This window comes from Alosa sapidissima, chromosome 13 (assembly GCF_018492685.1).
Source record: "Alosa sapidissima isolate fAloSap1 chromosome 13, fAloSap1.pri, whole genome shotgun sequence".
Taxonomy (NCBI): Eukaryota; Metazoa; Chordata; class Actinopteri; order Clupeiformes; family Clupeidae; genus Alosa; species Alosa sapidissima.
Window position 1 is genome coordinate 25,758,289 of NC_055969.1, and position 25,330 is coordinate 25,783,618.

Consider the following 25,330-nt stretch of genomic DNA (forward strand, 5'->3'; position numbering starts at 1 on the left):
GGGGTGTGTCCACGTGCCTGTTTCACAGAAGAAAGGAGTGTGCGGGGGAGAGGGGAACACGTCACACACACACACACACACACTCACTCACGCGAGGATTCCCCAAAGCTGTAGTGTCAGTGTCAATAGGGGAAAGTGTATGTAGCAGGTTTGTTGCAGAATGTTGTAACTCTTTAAAGCTCGAGACCCGATTGAGGTGTCACTCCTTAACCTGCTGTATAGGGGAAAGTGTACGTACCTAGCAGGTTTGGTGCAGATTAAGGTGTCACTCCTTAACCTGCAGTGTCAGTAGGGGAAAGTGTACGTACCTGTAGCAGGTTTGGTGCAGATTGAGGTGTCACTCCTTAACCTGCAGTGTCAGTAGGGGAAAGTGTACGTACCTGTAGCAGGTTTGGTGCAGATTGAGGTGTCACTCCTTAACCTGCAGTGTCAGTAGGGGAAAGTGTACATACCTGTAGCAGATTTGGTGCAGATTAAGGTGTCACTCCTTATCCTACAGTGTTTGTTGACTGTTGAAGAAACTGACACATTTATGGGGCTCTCTAAAGCAACACTATGCAGCGATATGTATCACATGATGAAGTGCGGTTCACACACACACACAAACACTCTCATTCCAACTAGATGCCCCATGCTATGCACTATGTAGGTCTGTGGGCCAGAATAGAGCATATAACAAAGAATTCATCATGAAAAGGTCAAGTTCAAGTCCAAGTTTATTCACACGCATTTAAAAATGCAATGAAACACGTTTTGCCCTACCACTCTCTCAGCCCCTAAAAACTATAAATAAATATTACACAAATAACACAATAAAACAAAAAATGACAAAAAATGAAAGCTCAGCATGCCAGTGGCTACTAGTCACACACAGTAACCTGGGCCTGTACGAGCTTGTGATGGAGTGGGTCAGGGGTGTGTCCACGTGCCTGTTTCACAGAAGAAAGGAGTGTGCGGGGGAGAGGGGAACACGTCACACACACACACACACACACTCACTCACGCGAGGATTCCCCAAAGCTGTAGTGTCAGTGTCAATAGGGGAAAGTGTACGTAGCAGGTTTGTTGCAGAATGTTGTAACTCTTTAAAGCTCGAGACCCGATTGAGGTGTCACTCCTTAACCTGCTGTATAGGGGAAAGTGTACGTACCTGTAGCAGGTTTGGTGCAGATTGAGGTGTCACTCCTTAACCTGCTGTATAGGGGAAAGTGTACGTACCTGTAGCAGGTTTGGTGCAGATTGAGGTGTCACTCCTTAACCTGCAGTGTCAGTAGGGGAAAGTGTACATACCTGTAGCAGATTTGGTGCAGATTGAGGTGTCACTCCTTATCCTACAGTGTTTGTTGACTGTTGAAGAAAATAACACATTTATGGGGCTCTCTAAAGCAACACTATGCAGCGATATGTATCACATGTTGAAGTGCGGTTTTATGGGCAGTAAATTTGTTATGATTTCTATATGAATTTGGGTGTATGGTATATATTCATGGGAGGGGTGGACAGACTAAACACCTGTAATTCCATCTAGATGTCCCACGCTATGCACTATGTAGGTCTGGGGGCCAGGACAGAGCACCTCACGAAAAAAACTTCTTGTAAAAAAACTTGATGTAAAAAAAACTATTTTACATCATCACATTTTACATTGCCAAAATACATTAGTATGCCATGCATGCTGGGAGCTTTCATCAGTGCTGCCAGCGGTGCTGTAGTTGGTGTCTGAAAGGATTTTTCGTGCCTTTGAAGTATAGTTAGATCGCTAGGTTTAAACCAAACGCCTTCACTGATGCTTTTATCCCAGATACAAGACTGGTGTAGCTCCATCCAACATGAACTAATGAAATCACAGGTGCTCATTAGAAGTGTGGCCTTTTTTCTCCATTCTTTTAATTAGTTATAAGTTTGGTCCAGCACTGTGAAAAACTCAAACCAATCAAAGGCACTGGTTCCCATGGCCTTTGGCACCAGGTCAACAGTATTCAAGTTTTGTATTTCTGCTTCTGAGTCAATAAAATGCTGATCTATTTATAATGTGAAGATGCATATTTTTTGTGATTAATAGCTGTGTTTGGCGTGTGTGAAGGGCAAGTCCTGGACTGTGTGTTGGAAATGGTTACTAGGCGTTTCCCTGGTGATTGAACTCTTTGGCACTTGGTGACTGACCTGTTAGAGCATGCCAGTCATGTGTTTTTAATTCCATTATTTGCTCTGGGAACACGATATTCACTGTGGAAGCTCACACTCTCACTCTAATAGGCCCTGACCTGAAATATTATGAAAGTCTCAGGTGTATAATCTTACACGTTTACAGTACAGAATTCACATCACATATAAATAGTTTTTAAGTGTGTGTATTTTATGGTTTTGCTTATTTATGTTTAGCAGACACTTTTATCCAAAGTGACTTGCAACATAGAATAACAATAAACATGATGATAGCAATCGAAAGTAACATTTTTAAAGTAAACTCAATTCTAAATTAAATGTATATGTATATATATTTAAAGTGTGTTTATTTTACATGTATTAATTTAGCAGACACTTTTCATCCAAAGTGACTTACAAATGTCAATTACATTACAAGGGATTACACATCCACGGCTAAAGTGCCCTTGAGCAAGGCACCTAACCCCCACTGCTCCCCGAGCGCCGCTGTAGCAAGGCAGCTCATTGCTCCGGGTTAGTGTGTGCTTCCCCTCAATGTGTGCTTCACTAATTCACAGATAGGATAAATGCAGAGACCAAATTTCCCTCACGCGATCAAAAGAGTATCTATTAAGTATCTAAACTAAGTATACTATACTATACTTGTCCCTGGAGTAACTTGGAGTTGTGTGCCTTGGGGGAGAACAGCGGTGGCAGCTGGGAATTGAACCCACAACTTTTCAGGCTACAGTACCATATGCTAGCCCAGCTCCTTAGCCACTACACTGCCACCAGCCCCACCACCCCATGTATATATAGTAATGTTTGGTCCATGTGTTTGACATGCTAGGCTTGAGGTTTTGCCTGTCATCATATCAGGACCCTTAAATGAAGCACACCCGGCCTGACTCTGGAATACTTGGGCTAGCACCATGGGCATGGCCTCGGGTCTAGGACAGCACCTGGGCTAGGACCTTGGGCAGGTCTTGGCCTCGGGTCTAGAACCGCACCTGGGCTAGCACCATGGGCAGGTCTTGGCCTCAGGTCTAGGACCGCACCTGGAGCATACTGATCCGACGCAGTTTGGTCTTCTTGATGAGCGCTGCTGCCTGGTGCTAGGGTAGAAACAAACAGAAGAGAGTTGCCTTTTCGCATGTTTATTCACATATTTCACATTCAGTTCAGCAAATGACTTTCTGTGCAGTTGAAGCAAAGCAGCTATTCATAAAGAATGAAGGATCTGGCATGGCAGTGCAATACAAATAGAAATAACAAATACATTACAAATACAATAAATAGAAAACAAGACATACAAGCATTCCAAACCATCAAAAAAATATGTGTAAAAATATAAATAAAAAATCAAGGTGCAAAAGTCCTAAAGTATGAAGAGATGTATACACACATGCATATGCATACAGAACAGACAGATCATCTAGTACACACACACACACACACACACACACACACACACACACACACACAATTAACACTGTTGGTTGGGATAGTCCATTATACTAAAACAGTCTCTCTTTCTCGCTATCACACACACACAAACACACACACCGCTACCACCCAGTGTGAGCGGCAACTGCAGTGTGTGTGTGTGTGTTTGAGTGGAATGGTTTATGGACTCCAAAACAAAGCCATTCAACACAGGTCTGAGCAGGTCTCGGGAACAGGCCAAGAACGTTTCTGGAACAGCTTACTGAAACCTCTTCAGTAAACGTTCACGGTCAGAGGAACCTCATTAGGAACAGTTCAGAGTTGGATTCTCCCCCTGGGTTTCAGACGTGACACCGTGGGACCAGCACAGGAGCAGTCTGCGTGACACTGTGTGTGTGTGTGTGTGTGTGTGTGTGGCTAGAGAACCAGTCTCTCCCTCTGAAGTAGTTCCAAGCCAACCGTACACCCACAGTTACACACAACACAAGGTTACACACACACACTGCCCCGACTGTCCCTCACACAGTGATGATGAAGCAGTTGTCTGTCCGTCGTGGGCATCGTGTCTGTGGGCTCTCTCATTAGTGGACGGCCATGCCCTCCTGCCAAGCCCAGCTTTGTGCAGCGAGGCTGGGGACATGGGGAGGAGAGTCCGGGGGCGGCAGGGACGACCGGCCGCGATACCAGGATGCAGGCTGTTGCCGAGACGACGCCATGAATGAGTTACCACAGCTGGGTGGGTGCTGGGACGTGCTCGGGGTGTGTGAGTGTGAGTGTGTGTGAGTGAGTCCTTTAGGTAGTGTGTGTGTGAGGGGCTGCTGTGGGTGCGCTTTGGGCAGCGTGTGTGTTGCAGGGTGTGTGTGCTCTGTTGTCTGCGTGCGCATGGTAGCGTGTGTGTGTTCTGGGGTCTGTGTTTGTGTTTGTGCTGTGTGGTGTGTGTGTCCATTAACTTGTGCGTATGCCTTAGGTAGTCCATGTGCTGGGGCATGCAAGTGTGCATTAGCCTGCGTGTTGCCTGCTTTTGGTAGTCCATGGGTCAAATGCCTCTGGGAGTTGGTGTTAACCCTGCGCAAGGTGTCATTGTGCATCTGAAACAGCGCTCTGTCCTGAGGTCTCGCCGCCCCTCGGAACCCTGGGAAGTCGGCGCACGGCTGCGGCGACGCAGGCATCGCCTGGTGCAGGGGGCACCTCCCAGCGCAGACGCCCGACGCGCCCGGAGCCCTCTTCATCACCGAGGAGTATCGCTGGAGCACGTCGACGGGCGGCTGGCATGTGAACACCCTCACCTCACTCAGCGGCAGGCCCACAGAGTCCGCAAACCGCACCCTCTTAAGCCGGGGACTCCCATTTTTGCTAACGGAGGAGGACGAAGAGATGGAGGATGGGGACGTAGGTTCGCATGGACGCGAGGAATAGCCGGGGTGAAGAGAAGCCTGGTCAGGTTGGTGGGGAGCCTGACCAGAAGCCAGCTTTGTGGGCAGTCTGTGAATGTGCGCAGCAGGCATGGCAGGCTTCATGGATTGCGTGTGTGTGTGCAGTGAGTGTGAGTGACGCAGTCTCTGAAGTGTGGAGTCTCTCAACTCTCTGTCCGCAGAAAGCTGTGACTGTGAGCTCCCAGGGGTAACACACACCGGTACAGTCCTGGAGACAGACATATGCTGTTAGATTGTAGATCAGCCTCAGTTCTCCAACATGAAAATATCAAATTTCACAATTTTATGCATCACAAGGGGAAAATGCTCAGTTCAACTTACCTAATGCAGATCATCATTGGCATGACAATTCCACCGGCTTGATCGCTGTAAATGCTTCTTTGGAATCTACACAACAATTTTGAATTCAATTAACAATCAGGCAGAAAAGTAAAAATATGACAGAAATATTGTACTCAGACCTCTATTTAACCTATCAAACAGTTTATCGCGGTTGTAAGCAGTGTCTTCACAGTAATGATTTTATTAAGGTGTCGGTTTACTTCTTCATTGACATGAAATTAAGAACGTGCGCTACTTACGTGTCAGTAATGACTTGTCCGCTTCGGGTTACAAGAAGAAACGAAAAGTCACAAGATGAGCACTCGATGTTCACTTAATTAACTAATCCAAACCGTAGTAGTAGGCTACTGTCTTTCAACGAATGCTATTACGATAGACTCTCTCTCTCTCTGCCGAATGTTTCCAAGGTTATAAATGACACTGCCGAGTGCCGACTGTTTAGTTAGTCCGTCTCCTCAACAAGCCAATCAGACGCCTCAGTCGTCCGTCCCCCGACCAATCACATCATCATGAGGCGAGGCATGGGAGGTGTGTCGGCTACTGTGTATTTCTGTGATTTCATTAACTATTTTATAATCTCAATCGACTTTTGCGACAGAGAGTATTGTTAGCCTACACATGATCTAGTTATAGTTATAGGACATTGTTATGGTAGTAGGCCTACATGTCATGTACTTATACACTCTTAACCCTTTGCAGACCGCACGTTCTAATTTCGGTACCCCAGTACCGATGACGTTCAGTCTAATAACTCCGCCATACCCCAACCAATTTTATCAATGAAAACTTCCTCAAAAACGTCACATCATAGGCTTTCTGGCGATATGATTAGTTAAGGGATTTGTGGCGCGAATTACTTTTACTACGTGAAGGAAAAATCAAGAGTTGACGTCTCCCTCCACTAGAGGAAAAACAGCAGGAAGCACTATGCATAGTTGATCTTCACGTCGTCCAAAGGAGAAACTACTGGATCATCTGAGGTAAAAACAAGTCTTTTTATGTTATTACTACTTGTTATCCATGTTATTACTTCAAAATCGTTTTTAAAAGTTATTTTTCCTGGTAATTACACCTTGTATGCATGGCCGTAACATAATGCGTGTGTGTGTTCACTTCAGCTGATATGACAGCTTGTATTTTAGCACACCGTAATCTTTAGTAAACTCATTATTTTCAGTCATTTTTGGGGGTTACTATATGTCAACCAAGATTACAGACCTACTAGGACTGAAACTTTAACGATTTGTTCTATTTTGAACGATTGCTTGCTTGTCATCTGATGATACAGAAAACTAGCTAAGTTAGGTAACGTTAGCATCAGGAGAGGCTGCAACATGTCCTTGACGCGTAGTCGCGATAAAGTTCACTCCCCTGCTTCATGACTGGCAACTTTATGTCAAGTACACCTAATCGGTATTTTATTGTCAAATAAACCTTTCATTCCTTCGTAATATGTATAGCACAATTTACAGTTGTTTGTAGCCAAGTTGCTTAGCTTACTTAGATAGAAACATCTGACATGAATGACAACGTTAATGTTATGTTACCGACGTGAGTGTGTTGATCACCGATGGTGTAACGTAAGGATTTTATTCATTGACTGCTGTTTTCATCAATACATGACTGAAGATTTGTTAGAAATGTGTCTTAGTATTGTTTAACTTTTAGGATGTAAGGTTGGCTGCTACGATTATGAGGTTTTTGGTTGGCTAACTATGATGGGAGCTCATACACCCAAGCCTACTCGTCGACATATCATTTTCTAAGGGGGTGTTTTGTCTTTACGCAACTGCAGTAGCCTATGTACGGTGTGTATGTGTATGCATACGCTGTTTAGATGTTTTCTGTCATATCTCCTGACTCATGTTCATGAATCAATGTTTGCTTGTAAGCTGGTATGCTATGTATAGTTTAGCCAAGGCAATAACACTTATAGTGAGCTCTGAGACTAATGTTACCTCTCCAAGCAATATTGGAGTCCTTTAGTGACAAAAATACTTTTAGTGAAAAGAGTCATGGTTGGTGGTGATTAAGATTATGTGGAAGTAATGTAAAATAAAACTAAACAACCTATTCACTATCAGACCTGTGATTTTTTTTGTTATTTTAGATGGAGGGAGAGAAGTACGTGCAACTGAGGTGAAAGCAGCCGACTGCTGATGGCAAACATGACCCCAAGGACCACGATGGCACGATGGCATGGACGGGTAGTTTCTGGATGAAGAGGAAGACAATGATGTGCTAGAGGAGGAGAGTAATCTCCCATCATCCTCAGATGGGTAAGCATGTTTGTGTGTGTGTGTGTGTGTGTGTTCGCCCAACTGGGCGTATGCACATTTCTGGTTGTGATAAGAGTGTTGCTTATAACAATAATGACAGGGATTATAGTGATAATAGTTTGCTTAGATTTGTAATTCAATTTCTAATTTTCTTATCTGACAATTTCTTTATTTTGAGCTTGGTCAAGTCCCATGTCAGGTAGAAAGCATACACTTTGCCTATCCTTCTAACACAGACACGGACACCAACTCCAGTAGCATTTACACCTCATCGTCTGCTAGGCTTAGATGGACACACACACACACACACACACACACACACACACACACACACACATGCCACAGCTGTGACAACACACACACCACAGATCTGGTGTGAATGCGGCGTTAGTGTATCACCTTATGTAGGGCAAATTATATCGATAATTATATATTGTATCGAAATATATGCTGTATGGTTGTTAAATGTATTGAATTTCTTCTAATGTTTTAATTGTTTATATGTGTGAATGTGAATTGATGTTTTGTTATGCTATAATATGAATTGATGCTTTGTTCATCATGTTAAAGTATTTTGTTGATCTTTGTTATACTGTTGTCTTGTCATTCTTGTAGTTCTAATAGTTACTGCTTGTTTGTAAACATATGTTTATGTTATTTACCTGAAGTTGTTGTTCCTGATTATTTAATGAAATTGTTAAAGACTTATCTAAATAAAATGATTTATTTCCTCTTTCGTAAACCTAACACATGTGCCAGTGTCTCTTATTCTTGTTTTCATAGTAGAATGAAGCACACGGAGAAGCAGTTACCACCTGCCTAGTCTTTATTTCAGCCTTTATCTTTCCTCCCCACAATTGATTTTGCCTCCTCAGAGTACAGTAAGACATCCTATATTTAGCTATGCATCTTGTTTTTATGGTAAAACATCTTATATTTGTTACATGACCATTATATCTGTGTATTTTTGGTCAGATGTCAAACCAGGAAAGGAAAACATCCTACTCTTTAAAAATTCTACTTGTTACTGCGACTTGCAGTTATGAGTAAATTAATCATAACTTCTGAACCAAAGATGATAAATTAATTCTGTTTTTTTCACTGAGGAGAACACAACACTGTCTATCTTTCACACACTTTATCTACAATAGACATTAGGTGAAAAGTAAGATTCATCTTGACAAATTGATATTTTCGTGTTTTTTGATGTTGAATTTTGAAGGTATTGTTTAAAAACAATGTGTGTTACCCTCAAACTTATTAACTATGATATGTACCATTTTAAAGGGCTAGTTCTCCTGATTACAATGGTGGGTATATCTTATCTCTGTCATGTAGCATGGCCACACAATAAGCCTTTTTGTCTCACAAGGGCATCAAGTATGAAAAAACGGAATGTTTCGTGCCGTCTGCAAAGGTCTAATAAATTTATCATAACTTTTGAACAAAAGGTGATACATTGATTCTGTTTTAATCACTGAGTAGAGGACAAAATTGTGAATCTCCCATACACTCTAAGTTTTTCTCTATCTACAACAGAAATTGGGGGAAAAATTAGATTAATCTTGACAAACTGATCGTTTTGTGTTTTTTGGGGTTGAATTTTAAAGATATTTTTAAAATAATATGTGTGTTCTCCTCAAAATTATTAATTATATTTTATACCATTTGAAAGGGCTATTTCTCCTGATTATAATGGTGGGTAAATTATATCTCTGTCATGTAGCATAACCACACAATAAGCCTTTTTGTGCCATAAGGCCATCGAGTATGAAAAAATGGAATGTTCGGCGCGGTCTGCAAAGGGTTAAAACGAATGTGTTGGCCCTATATCTGGACACAGAGATGTGTAAAAACAGCGCAAGTTGTGTTGTTTTCAATGCAAGTTGTGTTATTTTCAACACATATTGTGTAACAAATATAAAAGGAAACAACACAAACTCTGTTGTCCCTATATCTGGACACAGGGATGTATTAAAAACAATGCAAGTTGTGTTTTCAACACATTAGTTTTAAGAGTGTATATTGTAAGTGTCATAAACTGTTTTCAGTGTATGTGTGTGTGTGTGTGTGTGTGTTTGAGTGAGTGTGTAAGTATTGTGTGTGAGACAATGACTGGGGGAAGCGTTGCCATTTCTGCACAAACCAACAGATCCTAGGAAACAAATAGAAAGGACTCTGATTTGATGACTTCATTCTGAGACCAAATTGCATTTAATATTTCCCCTCCTGAGCATTGATTGTTTATGATCATAAGCACCTATTTCCTCCAGTGTACGATCCAGACCTGAATGTTATTTGTGGTGGACACGTGTAATCTGTATTGAGCTCCTCACAGCTGGCTGGGCTGAATCCATTGATCTAATATCTAATGGCTAAATCCCTAGGCTAGGAAAATTAATTAAATTCTCCAAGCAGATAAAATGTTAGTTGTCATTTTCCCAAAGAGTTGCTGGGTAAACAGGCATTACAAATTATATAGGCTCTGGGTTCTGAAAGTACACACATAATACCTTTACAAAACTTTGAGGGGCAAATCAAAAGGGCCATGGGTAGAGGGGCAAAATAGGAGGGCAGTGGGGTAGGATAGAGGAGCATGGGCAGGAAGGCAGATCAGTGTGTGTGTGTGTGTGTATACAACACAGCAATTATGAGCTATTATAGTTGCCAGTTGACACATTTTCACCACTCCCCTGGTCTGTGAACTGCACATACTGTACTGAGACGCATCGTTGTTGACACAGCAGTGTTGGGAGTAATGCATTAAAAAAGTAATGTAATTACAGTAATGCATTGCTTTTTGCTGTAATGTAGTAATGTAAGGCATTACCAATACAATTTCAGTAATATTTTACTCGGTACAATTCTCGTGCTTTTTAATCCAAAATTGAGAAATGCTGCTTTTACAGACAAAGATCGTAGCCATTATTCTCAAACTATTTGCATTAAGTCTACACCACTGTAAGTGCAAGGAAAGGCAACCAGCAATGATGAGAACCATTTAAAGTCAACATACAATTTCACTATATTTTACTATATTAAGTTGTGAGTGACCCTTTGGGGCCTACATTGTCCCATGAGCCATTATATTGTTCTTTTGTTAGCCTTAAGCCTAGCTCAGTCATTATGCCATACCACATCACCTCCTGCCGTGTAATGAGCTGCATTGGACACATGAAGATCTATTGAGAACACCAAATCCATATTTCCTGTTATTTTGGTGAAAGTAATGTAAACATAGTGTAATGCCTTACAATTCAAAGACAGTAATATTGTAATGTAACAAACTACTTTGAGATGACAGTAACAAGTAATAAATAATGCATTACACTTTTGAAGTAACTTGCCCAACACTGATCATCTACATACTACATAATCTACAGTCAATCTAGAGTCATAATCTATTTACACATTTACTTTTACTTTTAAAACAACCAGTTGATACACTAATGAGGTGGGGGTTTGATCTGATCTTTATTAGGATGCCATTCTCAGTCTGATTTTATGATGTGAAAATGATGTGTAAATGTTATGATTGTAGATCTGTAGACTTGATAATGTGAAGAAAGACTCGTGGGAAAGTTTCTGATGTTTCTGTTGAGGGGAGTGCCATAGACTGGAGCCTGTCCACTCTCCATGCCCTGCTGAAACCAGACAAACGAGCTGAAACATGCAGACTGCAGATCTGCCCTTCTTCCTGGTATGCACTTCCTGGCATCTCTGTGTGTGTGTGTGTGTGTGTGTGTATGTATGTATGTATGCACCTCTCTGGTATCTGTCTGATAACTCACAAGTTAACTAGATGTACCGCAAAGCGGTACAAAATATGACCGCCGTTCAGTCCTGCACATTCTCTCCGCACAAATAAATCACGCTTGTCAATTTGTCTCCATCCCCTACTCTTGCAACTTTTGTGTGTAAATGAGTGTGTGCATGCATGCGTTTGCTTTTGTGTGTGTGTGTCTGCTTGCCTGCATGTGTGTGTTCGCTTGTGAGTGGGTGTGTGGGGGTAATGGTGTGTGTGTGTGTGTGTGTGTGTGTGTGTGTGTTCGCTTGTGAGTGGGTGTGTGGGGGTAATGGTGTGTGTGTGTGTGTGTGTGTGTTCGCTTGTGAGTGGGTGTGTGGGGGTAATGGTGTGTGTGTGTGTGTTCGCTTGTGAGTGGGTGTAATGGTGTGTGTGCGTGGTTCTGAGTCATCCTTGTGGGGCTACATGCCCTCCAAGTATTGTGCAGCCTTTCTTTCAGAGTCCCGGGAATCGTTGACACAAAATTACTGAAGAAAAAAACAAAATATCCAGAAGAAAAAAACTGGACCGCTGCGTGGCGGTCATAATTAAGGTATGGAATGTAAACATGGAACAAATAACGACCTGAAAATAAAGAATGTGCTGGAGCTTTGTTGCCGATTGACTGCTATTCATGCGTTTCAGAGCAGAACTGGGTCAGACAAACAGGTCCGAGAGAGAGAGAGAGAGAGAGAGAGAGAGAGAGAGAGAGAGAGAGAGAGAGAGAGAGAGAGAGAGAGAGAGAGAGAGAGAGAGAGAGAGAGAGAGAGAGAGAGAGAGAGAGAGAGAGAGAGAGAGTTTAACAGCAACAGTTTGCAACAATCACATTTGCAACAGTTTACCACAAGTTGAGGTTTTCCTTCACACAAACATACGGGCAATTGTGGGCATTTTTGGGTGGTACCCATGCTGTTGGAGGTGCAAACAAACGCTGCATCGCCATGGAGATCCCATAGTAAGGAGGTGGCTCAAGGGTCATAGAAGTATTTTGTCGTGTTTACAGTAGTCGTATAATTGTAGCCAAGGTGTCAATACTGATTTTCCTGGGGAGACACTGTTACCACAAACACACCAGAGTCGGAGGGTAGGCTTTAGAAAAGATAAATATTTATTTTTGTATTGAGACAGCAGTCAACTCTTTTGTTTAAAAATACTCAGTCTGTGATAAGATCCACAATCCAGGGTATGGCAATGACTGGATGAGCGGCAACTGTCTGCGGCACTGCACAGTTCAAGTGGATGGAGCGGGAGAGGCAATCAGAGCCGGCTGCGCACACACACACACACGCTGGCTTGCAGGAGGGCAGGGGCGGGTCCTGGTTCGTGACTGACAGCTATGAGTGGGTGAGCCGCAGACACCAGACGGGCCAATAGCAGAGATCCGCTAACGAGAGAAGAGAGAGAGAGACAAATTGAAGTACAGGGCGCTGAATTTGACACATATACAGCTCAGTGGGTAAAACAATGTTCTCTGTCGGCAATTAATAGCTACACACAGGTGAGAGGATGCCACACCAACAATACAGCCCAAATAATATCAAAGTCTATCAAAGTCCGTCAAGAGTCTATGAAGAATACATCCAAGTATCACACGAGAACAATCAAAGTCCATCAAAGTATCACACAGGGGTAATCCATCACAGCACAGATGTGAAATACGATGCCGGAGAGTTCATTGAAAATACACAGGGCTTTGTAAGTGTCCAGACTCAGCACTTTAACTTGGCGATCGTAGCTGCAATACAGTATTAAAACCATGAAGCCAACAGACGCTGGCTCGCCCGATTCAGTAAGAAAGAGGAGAACAGCACTTAACTTGGCAGAGGGCAGCTTATGTAAACCGCACCCCTGAGATAAATAGTCAGGCGTGTTAGTATTCCCACAGCGGCTGGTTCGTAGCGGCGGCCGGGCTCACGTTGGACAGGTCAGGATACCAGGACGACACTCCTTTACTAGAGTATAGCAGAAGCACGATCAGCAACATCCTCGCAATGGCAAGCTGCAGTCCAATAACAATTATGACGAAGTCAATAGCACTTAACTTGGCAGAGGGCGACTACAAGCCGCACCCCTGCGATGAATGAACAGGCATTGTCACTGCTTTGCAAAGGTTCAATCACTGCAACGTCCCTTCGGGTCAAGCGTCCAAAAACTTCGGCTGTCACCAACCCAAAACTGGCTTCACTATGTGCTGTGCCTAGGTCTCATCCACAGTGCTCACAGAACGTGCAGACACCCTCTCGCTCACTAGACACCACACCAGTGACTCGCGACTACTGAAATTCTACTTAGCCCATCACCCCTAAATCACCACACCTGTGTGGACTAATTACCTCAATGCACCCCAATGATCATACAACAGACTCCAGGTAAGTTCTTACGTCACACGACACACCCACCTTCAATCTCGCAGCCACCACCACACAGACACAGGTGGACACACAGACACAGACAGACAAACACAGGCACGGGTTTCCCTGTGACATAATGAAAGTAGGCCTACAGTTTTTATAGCCATCCATGCATGTTCACTTCTGGCTCCTTGGCTAAGAATTTGGTAATTATAGCGGGCTATTTGATGTCTTTAGAACACTAAACATATCAGAGGTGTCAAATGTTGAGTTACTCCAGTCTAGATTTTTGACGTTAATCACGCCTATGATGTATTAATGCCTGTTTGCCTGTTTCAAAATTAACTGACGGTAAATCAATCAAAACGCTGAAAAGAATGTGTGAAAGAATGGCTAAGGAGCATGTACTAGCCAGAAAGATGGCGGTAGCGTTGTGGTTAAGGAGCATGTACTAGCCAGAAAAGCTGCGGGTTCAATACCTGGCTTCCACTGTTGTGCCCTTGAGCAAGGCACTTAACCCCAAGTTGCTCTGAGGACAATGGACTTTGTAACATAATTGACATAAGTCACTTTTGATAAAAGCGTCTTCTAAATGTGTGATATTTCAATTTATTTAAATGGTCTATCAGTGGCCATAGGAAAGAGATAGACCACCTGTTGTCGGTGGTGGACGAAGTACACAAATCCTGTACTTGAGTGAAAGTAGAGATACACATGGTCAAATGTTACTCCAGTAAAAGTAGAAGTCCTCCTTTTACATTTCCACTTGAGTGGAAGTACAAAAGTACTTGCCTTCAAATGTATCACCATTCATTAAAGCCTAGCTTGCTTAATATAAAATAAGTATGTGCTCTATCATGTTTGATGTCATGTACACATTTGGACAGTCTTTTTTTCCAAAAGGAACTTCAGCTGTCACAAAATGTAGTGGAGTTAAAAGATATTTGGCCTTGAAATGTACTGGAGTTACATAAAGTAAAAAGTCTCACAGAATTGCAATACTCAAGTAAAATAAAGATACATGGAATAGCACCACCACTGCCTGCTGTTCCCAATAGCTGTTCACACTATACGCTGTGAATCCAGCACGGGGCAACCCACTAAAATGTAAGAAAAGCTACAGTATATAGGATCTTTTTTTTTCCAGCACAGTGTGAATTGGTACAACACAGTTGTTGGTGATAGGGGAGTGTTTTGCATGCCTTGTGTTGCTGGTTATGTTGACCACAACCACAAGACCACAACTCCTCGCCATGCAGTTTCTTAAGCACTCTTGCTCTACTCTATGCGATGGTTGACACCTGACAGGTAAGCGAGTACTCTAGACTCTAGAGGTGTCAGTGTGCAGCTTGAGCACACTCTGACTGACAGGTCCAGACCAGATGTCACAGGGCGTCGGGATCTCAGGGTTGCCAGAAGAACTAAAAGTCTTAAACTGCATCTGAAAATGCTGCGAATCATCATTGTCATAGTCATGTTCAGTGGGTACTGGCTCTGAGTAACGGCATGTATGAGCTATCCAGGCAGGCCCTAGACCAGCAGGCCTAAGCTAACCTATAATTACTGACTAGCTCACCCAGTCCCAGACAGCCGCCCCGAGACATGCTGTTCTCATCCATGATTCAGGCGAGATAACAGCAGGTTCCAGATTTAGGTGATGTTTCAGTTGGCAGGTATTTCACTCATGACCTCATTCATTTCATTGAGTTCAACTAGAACTCAAAGCGATGGTTCGGAGTAATTTCACCCTAGGGTCCTTTGCACCATGACCCCGAGCCAAACACCCTCCCAGAACCTGTTTTCCCTTGGTCGAACCCTGGTCGAGTAGCGCTGTCAGAAACTAATGAGTTTCTGCAGTCGTAATGGTACCAACTTTTATCTCGTAAATTACCCCACTAATAATGCCCTGAATGGTACGAAACTTCAACAGTAGTACAATTATGTTCTTTACTCATAAAACGAGGCATTGAAAAGTTTGTAAATACACCAGGAGTTCATTTAAACAACACTTGCCTGATGGATGCTACTATACCGCTGCGTCAACGTTACTTCCGTGATTTGGGAAAAGCCCGTAAAAGTCCTGGCAGGAAGCGATTACATCAACGTTTTTTGGTATACTGTATCCCGTTTTTAATATTTTTTTTCCGAAGTGTTTACAACTTAGTGTTAACTAATAATTGTTGCAAACTGGTACTACGAACAAAATATTAGTGCATTCCTGGATCTACATCCTTATGCAAGCTTACATCGCTTCAATGTGTCAGCATCCCACCCGCAGAGGAACTCAGTGCTGGCTTCCCATATATGGATTAAGATCAGGGCTGGCTTCCCATATATGGATTAAGATCAGTGCTGGCTTCCCATATATGGATTAAGATCAGTGCTGGACTGAATTAGAGCCTGAAGGAAAATCTTCATTGAAAAAAACTTTTTAGTCTAGGACTAGGCTTAATCCAGGGATGGGAAACCAGCCCTAAGTTCCTGTCAAGCTTCATCAAACGAGGTATTCATCACTTTGTTTGGGAGGATGCCCTTACAGAAACTAAACGTTTGCGGCAGATCTGCAGCAAACTTGTGCATAATTTGTGGGAAACAAATTAGTTCACTAGAGAATATTGCCAGAAGTTTGCCAATGTTGGCCGTTGGAGGCAAAACTTCCAGCAAAGTGCTGGTAACAAAGATAAATTTGCCACTAGTGGCAAATATGTACACCAATGATTTGCTGCCACAGTTAGCCAGTAATGAGGAACGTCTAGTACTTTTCTGGTGACGAATCGCCAGTGATTTTCTAACACAGTTAGTCAGTAATGGCAAAGTTCTAGTGAACCTCTGGTGACTCTGTAACTGTCATTACAGTTAGGCCAGTGATGGCAAACTTAGTGAACTTTTGGTGACAAATTTTGCCAACAAAATGGTCAGCCATTTTTGCTGATTTGCGTGCTGCGCTGTGTGGGGGGCAAAAGAACTCTGCTGGTCTGTGTACTGCACTGTGTGGGGGGCAAAAGAACTCTGCTGGTCGGTGTGCTGCTCTGCGTGGGGGGCAAAATAACTCTGCTGGTCTGTGTGCTGCTGCTCTGTGTGGGGGCAAAAGAATTCTGCTGGTCTGTGTGCTGCTCTGTGTGGGGGCAAAATAACTCTGCTGGTCTGTGTGCTGCTCTGTGTGAGGGGGGCAAAAGAACTCTGCTGGTCTGTGTTCTGCTGTCTGCACAGGGCGGATGAGCCGCAGTCCTCACATCTGCACCGAAGCAATCACAGTAATGGTGGGAAGAGACCACAGCTGGCACTTTACCTACCTAAGCAGAGTTACACCTCATCACACACACACACACACACACACAGTCATGTGAGTACCGACAGACAACTCCAGATAAATCAGGACGGGGCTCTTCTACCATAAAGCTGTGGCTTCTGCCTACCACAGTGGCCTGGCTGAGCTCACCCTTTTGTGTAAAAAGAATGTAATTAAAGTGGTGATGGCGCCACCAGACAGTCTAAGTCAGTGGTTCTCAACAGGTGTGCCGGTTTTGTACAGGCTCATGAAATAGGCTAGGGGGACTTTTCTAAATGTTTCTAAATTAAAAATGTTTTTTAGTTTTATCTGGTCTTTAGTGGGCACCATTCTCAGTCTGATTTTATGATGTGAGCTGAGAACTGTGAGTCTGTGATAATTATCTCGTAATTACAAGATAGCCTAACAATTCTGCCCCCACTTGTGTGTGGCAATGACATGTGGGGTGTACTACGAATCTCGATTAGTGGGTTAGCGAGGTATGTTGCACTCAAAGCCATATATCTATATCACCATGGTATCTTATGCTGTCAACCAAACCTGGTCGGGAGGAGGTTATGTGCTAAATTATAGCTCAAATCGTGTAATCTACCGCAGCGGTCCCCAACCACCGGAACATTCCTAACCGGGCCGTAGCCTACGACATGAGTTTAAAAAAAATGCATGCGAACTAAACAATAATGTCACGTTTTACATGGCATAGGTCTATATGCAGTTGTTTGATTGCACGCATGTTTGCATTTTGCAAGGTCTATTTTCTTACGTCTGTCTGTCCCGCCTTCAACACTTTTACATATTGCCTTCAGCGCTGCGCAGCCTCAGGTCAGCTCACTTCACTTGATCTGTTCTTGGCGAACGGTAGTGTCACACGAAGTTAGCTAAACTTCTAGAATGAGCAACAAAAAACAAGCATCTTTAGCAGGTCACTGGCCAGAGTGTTTGAGTTGCGAGAGCCGCTGCAGAGATTTCTTACAGAAAAAAAGTCACCGTTAGCTGCACATTTTAGTGATGAGGACTGGGTGTCAAAACTCGCTTACCTGTGTGACATATTCTGGTTGCTTAATGACCTCAACCTGTCACTCCAGGGGAGAATGACGACTGTCTTTATACTGGCAGATAAAGTCGCTGCATTTAAAGCAAGCTTGATTTGTGGGGACGACGAGTGGACCGGGGTGTATTTGATATGTTCCAAACAGTAGTGGGGGTTTTGGGAGAGACTGAGGCAGGGCCCTTTCTCTTGCAGCTGGTGCGTGATCACCTTGTTGCGCTTTCAAATGAGTTTGAGCGTTACTTCCCATCCTCCAAAGATCCACGGCAAACCAATGAGTGGGTCCGCAACCCATTTGTCAATATCCCAAATAGTCCTAACTTGTCAGCGCAGGAGGAAGAGCAGTTGATCGAAATTGCAAATGACGGTGGTCTTAAGAGTGTGTATAAGGAAACCTCTCTGGCGGGTTTTTGGATCAAAACCAAAGCAGAATATCCCGAGATAGCCGTAAAAGCACTGAAAACGTTTCCCACCACGTGTCTATGCGAGGCCGGGTTTTCGGCAATGACTGCAACTAAGACCAAATTGCGCAATCGACTGGACATTTCAAACACACTGAGGGTGTCACTGTCTTCCATCACCCCCAGATGGAAGCTTCTTGTTGCAGGGAAACAAGCAGGGCTCACACTGATTATATTCGTAATGCACGTTTAGTTCCCATGTTTTGTTCCCATATTTTGTTAAGCATGTTCACACTTTAGCTTCAAGTTGTTCAATATTCATAGTTCATATTGTTCAATTTTCACTTCTTCAAGTTCACGTTTTTCACAAGAGATCGTTACCTTCACTGTTCATACATAACTGGAGCTAGTTCTTTTCAAGTAATGCATGCACAACACATATGGAACATGGAACCCCCGACCCCCCCCCCCCCCCCCGCCGGTCCGTGAAAAAAAAATAGGAATCAAACCGGTCCATGGTACATAAAAGGTTGGGGACCCCTGATTTACCGCACACTGACCAATCAATTGTCTTAAAAACGAAGTTCTCACGTGTAGGATTCTGTCATATATTTTACAGGTGGAGCTCCGCCTCTACTAACATTTTGGATCTCGAATGTGCTTTAATAGTGCTGTGCATGCAAATATCCACCTATGGACGTGCATACCATACAACAACTGATGACAATTGATTTATTTTATGTTATAGGTTAGACACAAAAAATGACCGCAGTGTAGATTAAGCTATCGCTCATGAATGCGGAAGTAATTGTTTTTGAATAGAGGCGGTCTTGTGCGTTTCCACGTTTTACGATTGGCCAACGTCATCCCAATACCGAGAACGCGCACAGATCTGAGCTGAAAGCCTAGTTTGACAAATATATCACATAACTGCAATCGTAGTATCACTTAAAGTATACCCCTGAGTCAAGGCTTTGTCAAGCCTCGATATGTCTACATAGCCTAGATATGTCTAACGTGCTTCGTAGTATACCCCAATGGTCTAGCTATTAGAGAAGATAGACAACAGCTTCGCAAGAGCAGTCTGAAGCTGAAGTTCCTTTCAAACCTTTACTTAGGATTCACTGTTAAACTAAGCAGACCAACAGAGTACATCTCAGTTATTTCCTTCGATGTTTTGTTTAAGAGCAATCATGTAGACTAGCATTTTAAGTTACAGAATAGAAACGAATGTGTTAGCTTATGGCTAATGTATATGAGAAATGTAGTAGGCTACATTTTAGGGTTATTTTTAATTTTTTTCTACCGGGGGGCATGTCCCCGGACCCCCCTAGAATTGCTGAGCTACTACCTTTTTCAGGTCGGCAGGGCGGCCCTTTTCATGTCTGTGCCCATGGGCCGCAGAGGCTCATAATCCTCCCATGCCACAGGGCAATACATTAATTGTACATTTTGAAGAAACTTTTCCATTCTATTAGTTTTTTTTTTCATAAGCCTAAATCAGGGATTATAGCAAAAGAGTCAGGGGACAGACATTTTTTAAGTTAGCTTTAGGGAAAAATGTAACGCACACGCACTATGACTTCACAAAATCTCTCTCTCTGCAGCCCAAAAGCTGTGTCTTTTATTGTACAGATGCACACAGAAAATAGGAAGCAAGACATAGCGACTTCATTGTGACATACTCTTATCTCACCCACACACACACACAGACAGGGTGCAGTTCCTGTCCGTCTGGGTGCACACTTAACTTGTACTCTCTGTTCTTAGAACTCAGCACAACATTTAACTTGAACTCTCTGTTCTTAGAACTCAGCACCAATGGCGTCAGTTTGTTTTTATAAGTGGTGGGGACAATAACCATAAACTTGAAGTGCTGCCCTTAAGCCCTTATGTAAGCTATTCATCCATTCAACACTGCATTACAATATGCTCAACAGTAGTGTTGCGCCGGTTAATGTTTTTTTAACATCCGCACCCACCATCCGACCCGTCAGGAGAGTCGATCTGCACCCACCCGACCCTCAAAAATATGCGCTGATTAACTACCCGAACCTGACCCGACCCGACAAAAAAAAAAAAAACAATGTGCCTAGGCTATCCTTTGCAGTTCATATTGAGGTAGAGACAATGCTTTCTTATTAACTAAACACTAAAACAAGAAGAACTTGCACTGCAGGATATGCTTCAACAAAAGGCCTTTTCACACAGAGATCACGCTAAATTTGCGGGAAGAGGAGACATCTTTTTGCCGCAATGTGTGTCTGAAAACGAGGTGAAAATTTGCAGGCCTACTGATCTGTTCACATGATGCAGCATTTTGGGGAGCCAGGATCACCTAGCAAATTAAAATGTGACGTGCAACAGGGAGCGTGTAGAGTGATAGTCGTAGGCCTTATAGAGTGTCCCAGTGACTTCCGTTTTACTTCCGCTACAAGGGAGCTATCTTTCAAAAAAATATGAACAGGTGTTAATGGAGAGATAACAATTATTTTTTGGTCCAGTTTGAATTGTGCCACGAATTTCACATATGATATGTGTGTTAAAGGAGAATTCCGGTGTGATATTGACCTAAAGTGTATTGAAACATGATACCGAGTGTGAACGTATGTCTCATAGCCCATCTCGGCTTGTCCCCTGCACTCCAAAATCGGGCGCTAGTTAGCCGATGCTACCAACAGCTTTTTCAATAGTGGTGCTTCTGCATCGGGCTAGCCATGCAAATAAATCACTGTTTTACACCCATTTACGAGGCTCAATGTATCTCCACACTTCATTGGTAGACTTCCGAGGGCCCTGACATTTAAAACGAGACATTGAGAACTTTGAAAAAGCACTGGTAGTTTACTTACAAGACGATTTATACAGACAGCATCTTCACGAAGTTTAGCGTTTGCAGCCATCTTGAATTCAGTCACGATAAGTCGAGCAACGAGTAAGAATGAACAGGTATGATAAGGGATCAGATTCCAAAAATAATTCAGTGGAAATGCATGGATTCCAGTTGATGGTAAGGGAAAGGACAGTGAAAGGGCATTCTTGTAACCCAGGTAAACTAGGAAGTAGCGTTGCTGCGGTCGAGGGATCGAGAAATAGGCAAGTCAGCATCTGCAGTCATTAATAACTTACCAGTCAACATTTCTTTTGCAATTACCGTATTTTCCGGACTATAAGTCGCACTTTTTTTCATAGTTTGGCTGGTCCTGCGACTTATAGTCAGGTGCGACTTATATATGAAAAAATATATAATTGAACATGTTTTTAAATGTTAATTTATATTAACTGACATAAACCCTACGTGAAACATTATGTCTAAAGCCGCGAGAGAGCGCTCTCAAATGCACAAGTCCTGTGCACTTTCAGTCAGAGATTAGTGCTTGCACTAAGCCTGAAACACACGTGCATACCTAAATCGTCAAATTATAGCAGGGCCTCAGATTTGGACAAATAAAAGCCAGTATAATTTTGTTTCAATTTAACTCATAAAAGAGCTCTTCTTAATATTTTATATTGTTGGTTGGTATTGTTGCCAATGAAAAGTCATTTACACCATGAGTCTCCAACACGTTGCTCTCAAGCTAGTCGCATGCCGCACCCTTCTGAGCTAGAGGCTGAAGCATTTAAACACAATTGTTGCTGCCAGGCATCAGCCTATGAATTTTATGAAAAAGTAAATCATGCATAATTTAAAAAATAACAACATTTAGGCTTTCTTAGACATCTTTGGCTATACGGAATAAGGTTTCCCTTGCAGCACAGCACACGAATGAATGAAAGCGCCGATACCTTATCTCGCAATAAGTGGATGGCAATCGAAATTCCCGACACTATGAAACTTAATAGTAAGCCATTAAATACCCCACAGATTTCAGTGGTCATCAGTCCCGATATTTAACAATATATTCAACAGTCCAAACGTAAATTAAATCTCAAATTAAACATCTGCTTTTGATAGCCTACCCATGCCGCTCCAAACGAAAAGTAGGCCTATGTCTCACAATAAAACGCAAGAAATAAAGGACTATATTATAGCTGACTCGAATACAAGCCATGGCCAAATAAAGGTGCTGTGCTTTGCGCAGCCTAAATTTGAGGATTTACGAGTCTCCTAGACATCCCTCACCTGTTATCTAGACATGCATGAAAACATTTGAAAACAAAACGCACTGCCATGTAATATTTGATCGCTGTTTTGCTACTAGTATAAGTGTATATACTTTTTTGATCCCGTGAGGGAAATTTGGTCTCTGCATTTAACCCAATCAGTGAATTAGTGAAACACAAACAGCACACAGTGTACACACAATGAGGTGAAGCACACACTAATCCCGGCGCAGTGAGCTGCCTGCTACAACGGCGGCGCTCGGGGAGCAGTGAGGGGTTAGGTGCCTTGCTCAAGGGCACTTCAGCCGCAGCCCACTGGTCGGGGCTTGAACCAGCAACCCTCCGGTTACAAGTCCAGAGTGCTAACCAGTGGGCCACGGCTGCCCACCCTACTAATTATCTTTCACGTAATGAATACGCACAGAAAGTGAAAGTAGGCCTAATGTGCGCTCCGTGTCTGTAGCTGTCTGTTCACGTCCGCAATCGAACATCAAATAGAGAAGTCATCCATGTTCTCTACGTTATAGCCTAGGCGGTCATGCTTCTGTATTTGCAAAATTCCTGACGGTTCCTGATCCCCGGTCGATAGCGGATGATGTTGAAGCACCTAGGCTATAATTTGACTTCAGCGGTGACAAATCCTGCTGAGAGAGAGAGAGCAACGAAAGAGAGGCACCCCCAAAGTGGTCCTGCGTGTGCGCGTGTGTGTGTCTCTGCATGGGGTTCAATTGAAGTCAGAGTTGGTCCGTCAATAGTCCCGCATTCAGGCCGCTCCATTATTATGACCGCCGCGCAGCGAAGCTTCCGATTTTTTCTTTTTTTTTCTTTTTCGCATGTCCAAATTTCCGTCAAGGATTCCCGGGACACTGAAAGACCGGGGTACACGAAACTTGGTGGGCATGTAACCCCATATGGATAGCATGGAACCATCATTTTTCGTTTTGATCTGTAGCCCCCCCGCTGGACTGAGACTGAGAACCGTAAGGTTTAGGAGGACCATTTTTTTTTTGTTTGTTGATCTCAAGGGGCCATGTCAACCCATTCCATAACCACTCATTTCATGTATAGTGCCACCTAGTTAAACACAAAAAAGTAAAAATTAGGTGTTGTAATCGCAGGTATCTGTGACCTAACATAGTCAAAACTGCACGAAATTGGAAGTGTAGGATCATTATGACACCCTCTGAATGCACACCAAGTTTCGTTGAATTCCGTTCATGGGGGGCCACACAATAAATTAATTTATGTTACTATACACCAACTGGCCTGTAGGTGGCCGGAGACAGTTTTCTGTGAATATCTCGAGAACCGTAGGGCCTAGGAGGTCCACCTTTTTTTTGTATATTGGTCTTAAGGGGGCCCATTACCACTTATTTCATGTATAGCGCCACCTAGTTAAAAATTAAAACGCAAAAAATTAGGTGTTTTCACCACAATATCTCTGGCTGACATGGTCAAAACTGCACGAAATTGAAAGTGTAGGATCATTATGACACCCTCCGAATGCATGCCAAGTTTTGTGAACTTTCGTTCATGGGGGGCCTTACAATAAAATAATTTATGTGTACATTTAGTGACCGTACACCAACAAGGATTCCCGGGACACTGAAAGACCGGGGTACACGAAACTTGGTGGGCATGTAACCCCACATGGATAGCATGGAACCATCGGTTTTCGTTTTGATCTGTAGCCCCCCCGCTGTACTGGACCCCCCGAAAGGAGGGTAGGGCAGACACAGTTTTCTGTGAATATCTTGAGAACCGTAGGGCCTAGGATGACCAATTTTTTGCGTATGTTTGCCTCCAGGGGTCATGTTAACCCATTCCATGTGCACACATGTGCATAAACAGATACACACGCACACACATACATTTACAGTAATCATACGTATGACACATACTCACACAGTAGACATATGTACGCATGCATGCACATGCACAAACACACATACGCAGGCAAACACACAAGCACGCACATACACACACACACACCCACACACATAAACATAAACTTATACTTAAACTTAAACACATACACGCACACAATTCAAGAATTTTTCCCGTCATCTACTTCCTGAATTTTTGGTCAACGATACCCGGGACACCGAACCACCGGGGCACATGAAATTTGGTGGGTATGTAGCCCCACTAGACTTTTACGGAAAAATTTCGTTTCGTCCCCGGGGGCCACCACCATAACCCCCCCGTGCTGGGCCCCCCGAACCGCAAAAAAAAAACAGTTTTTCCTAAATAACTACCTGAACCGTGGCACTGAGGATGAAGAATCTTTTATGGTATGTTGGTCTCAAGGGCCCACATCAACCTGGCCCATAATCACTCATGAAAATGCAATATTATTCTGCTTTAAAGGAGAATTCCGGTGTGATATTGACCTAAAGTGTATTGAAACATGATACCGAGTGTGAACGTATGTCTCATAGCCCATCTCGACTTGTCACCTGCACTCCAAAATCTGGCGCTAGTTAGCCGATGCTACCAACAGCTTTTTCAGTAGTGGTGCTTCGGCATCGGGCTAGCCATGCAAATAAATCACTGTTTTACACCCATTTACGAGGCTCAATGTATCTCCACACTTCAGTGGTAGACTTCCGAGGGCCCTGACATTTAAAACGAGACATTGAGAACTTTGAAAAAGCACTGGTAGTTTACTTACAAGACGATTTATACAGACAGTATCTTCACGAAGT

General features: G+C 43.1%; 1 protein-coding gene and 1 long non-coding RNA gene across 3 annotated transcripts; both read right to left on the bottom strand.

The window, feature by feature from the left end:
* Positions 1–3,286: 3,286 nt before the first annotated feature.
* Positions 3,287–5,801, bottom strand: LOC121679560. Its single transcript, XM_042058375.1, has 3 exons — positions 5,606–5,801; positions 5,346–5,411; positions 3,287–5,232 (listed from the first exon to the last, which is right to left on the bottom strand). The coding sequence occupies exons 2-3, from the start codon at positions 5,366–5,368 to the stop codon at positions 4,173–4,175; spliced, it is 1,083 nt and encodes a 360-aa protein (XP_041914309.1). The 5' UTR covers positions 5,369–5,411; positions 5,606–5,801; the 3' UTR covers positions 3,287–4,172.
* Positions 5,802–12,514: 6,713 nt separating this feature from the next.
* LOC121679573 lies at positions 12,515–13,893 on the bottom strand. 2 transcript variants are annotated; one of them, XR_006021340.1, is made up of 2 exons: positions 13,246–13,893; positions 12,515–12,813 (listed from the first exon to the last, which is right to left on the bottom strand). It is a non-coding gene; the product is annotated as an uncharacterized LOC121679573 (long non-coding RNA). The 2 variants fall into 2 exon arrangements; XR_006021341.1 differs by having other exon boundaries at positions 12,926–13,893.
* Positions 13,894–25,330: the final 11,437 nt, after the last annotated feature.

Excerpts from the sequence above, each read along its gene's own strand:
- LOC121679560 (XM_042058375.1), bottom strand. The coding sequence starts at position 5,368 with ATGCCAATGATGATCTGCATTAG. Across the intron at positions 5,233-5,345 it reads CCAATGATGATCTGCATTAG|GACTGTACCGGTGTGTGTTA; the intron begins GTAAGTTGAACT and ends GTCTGTCTCCAG.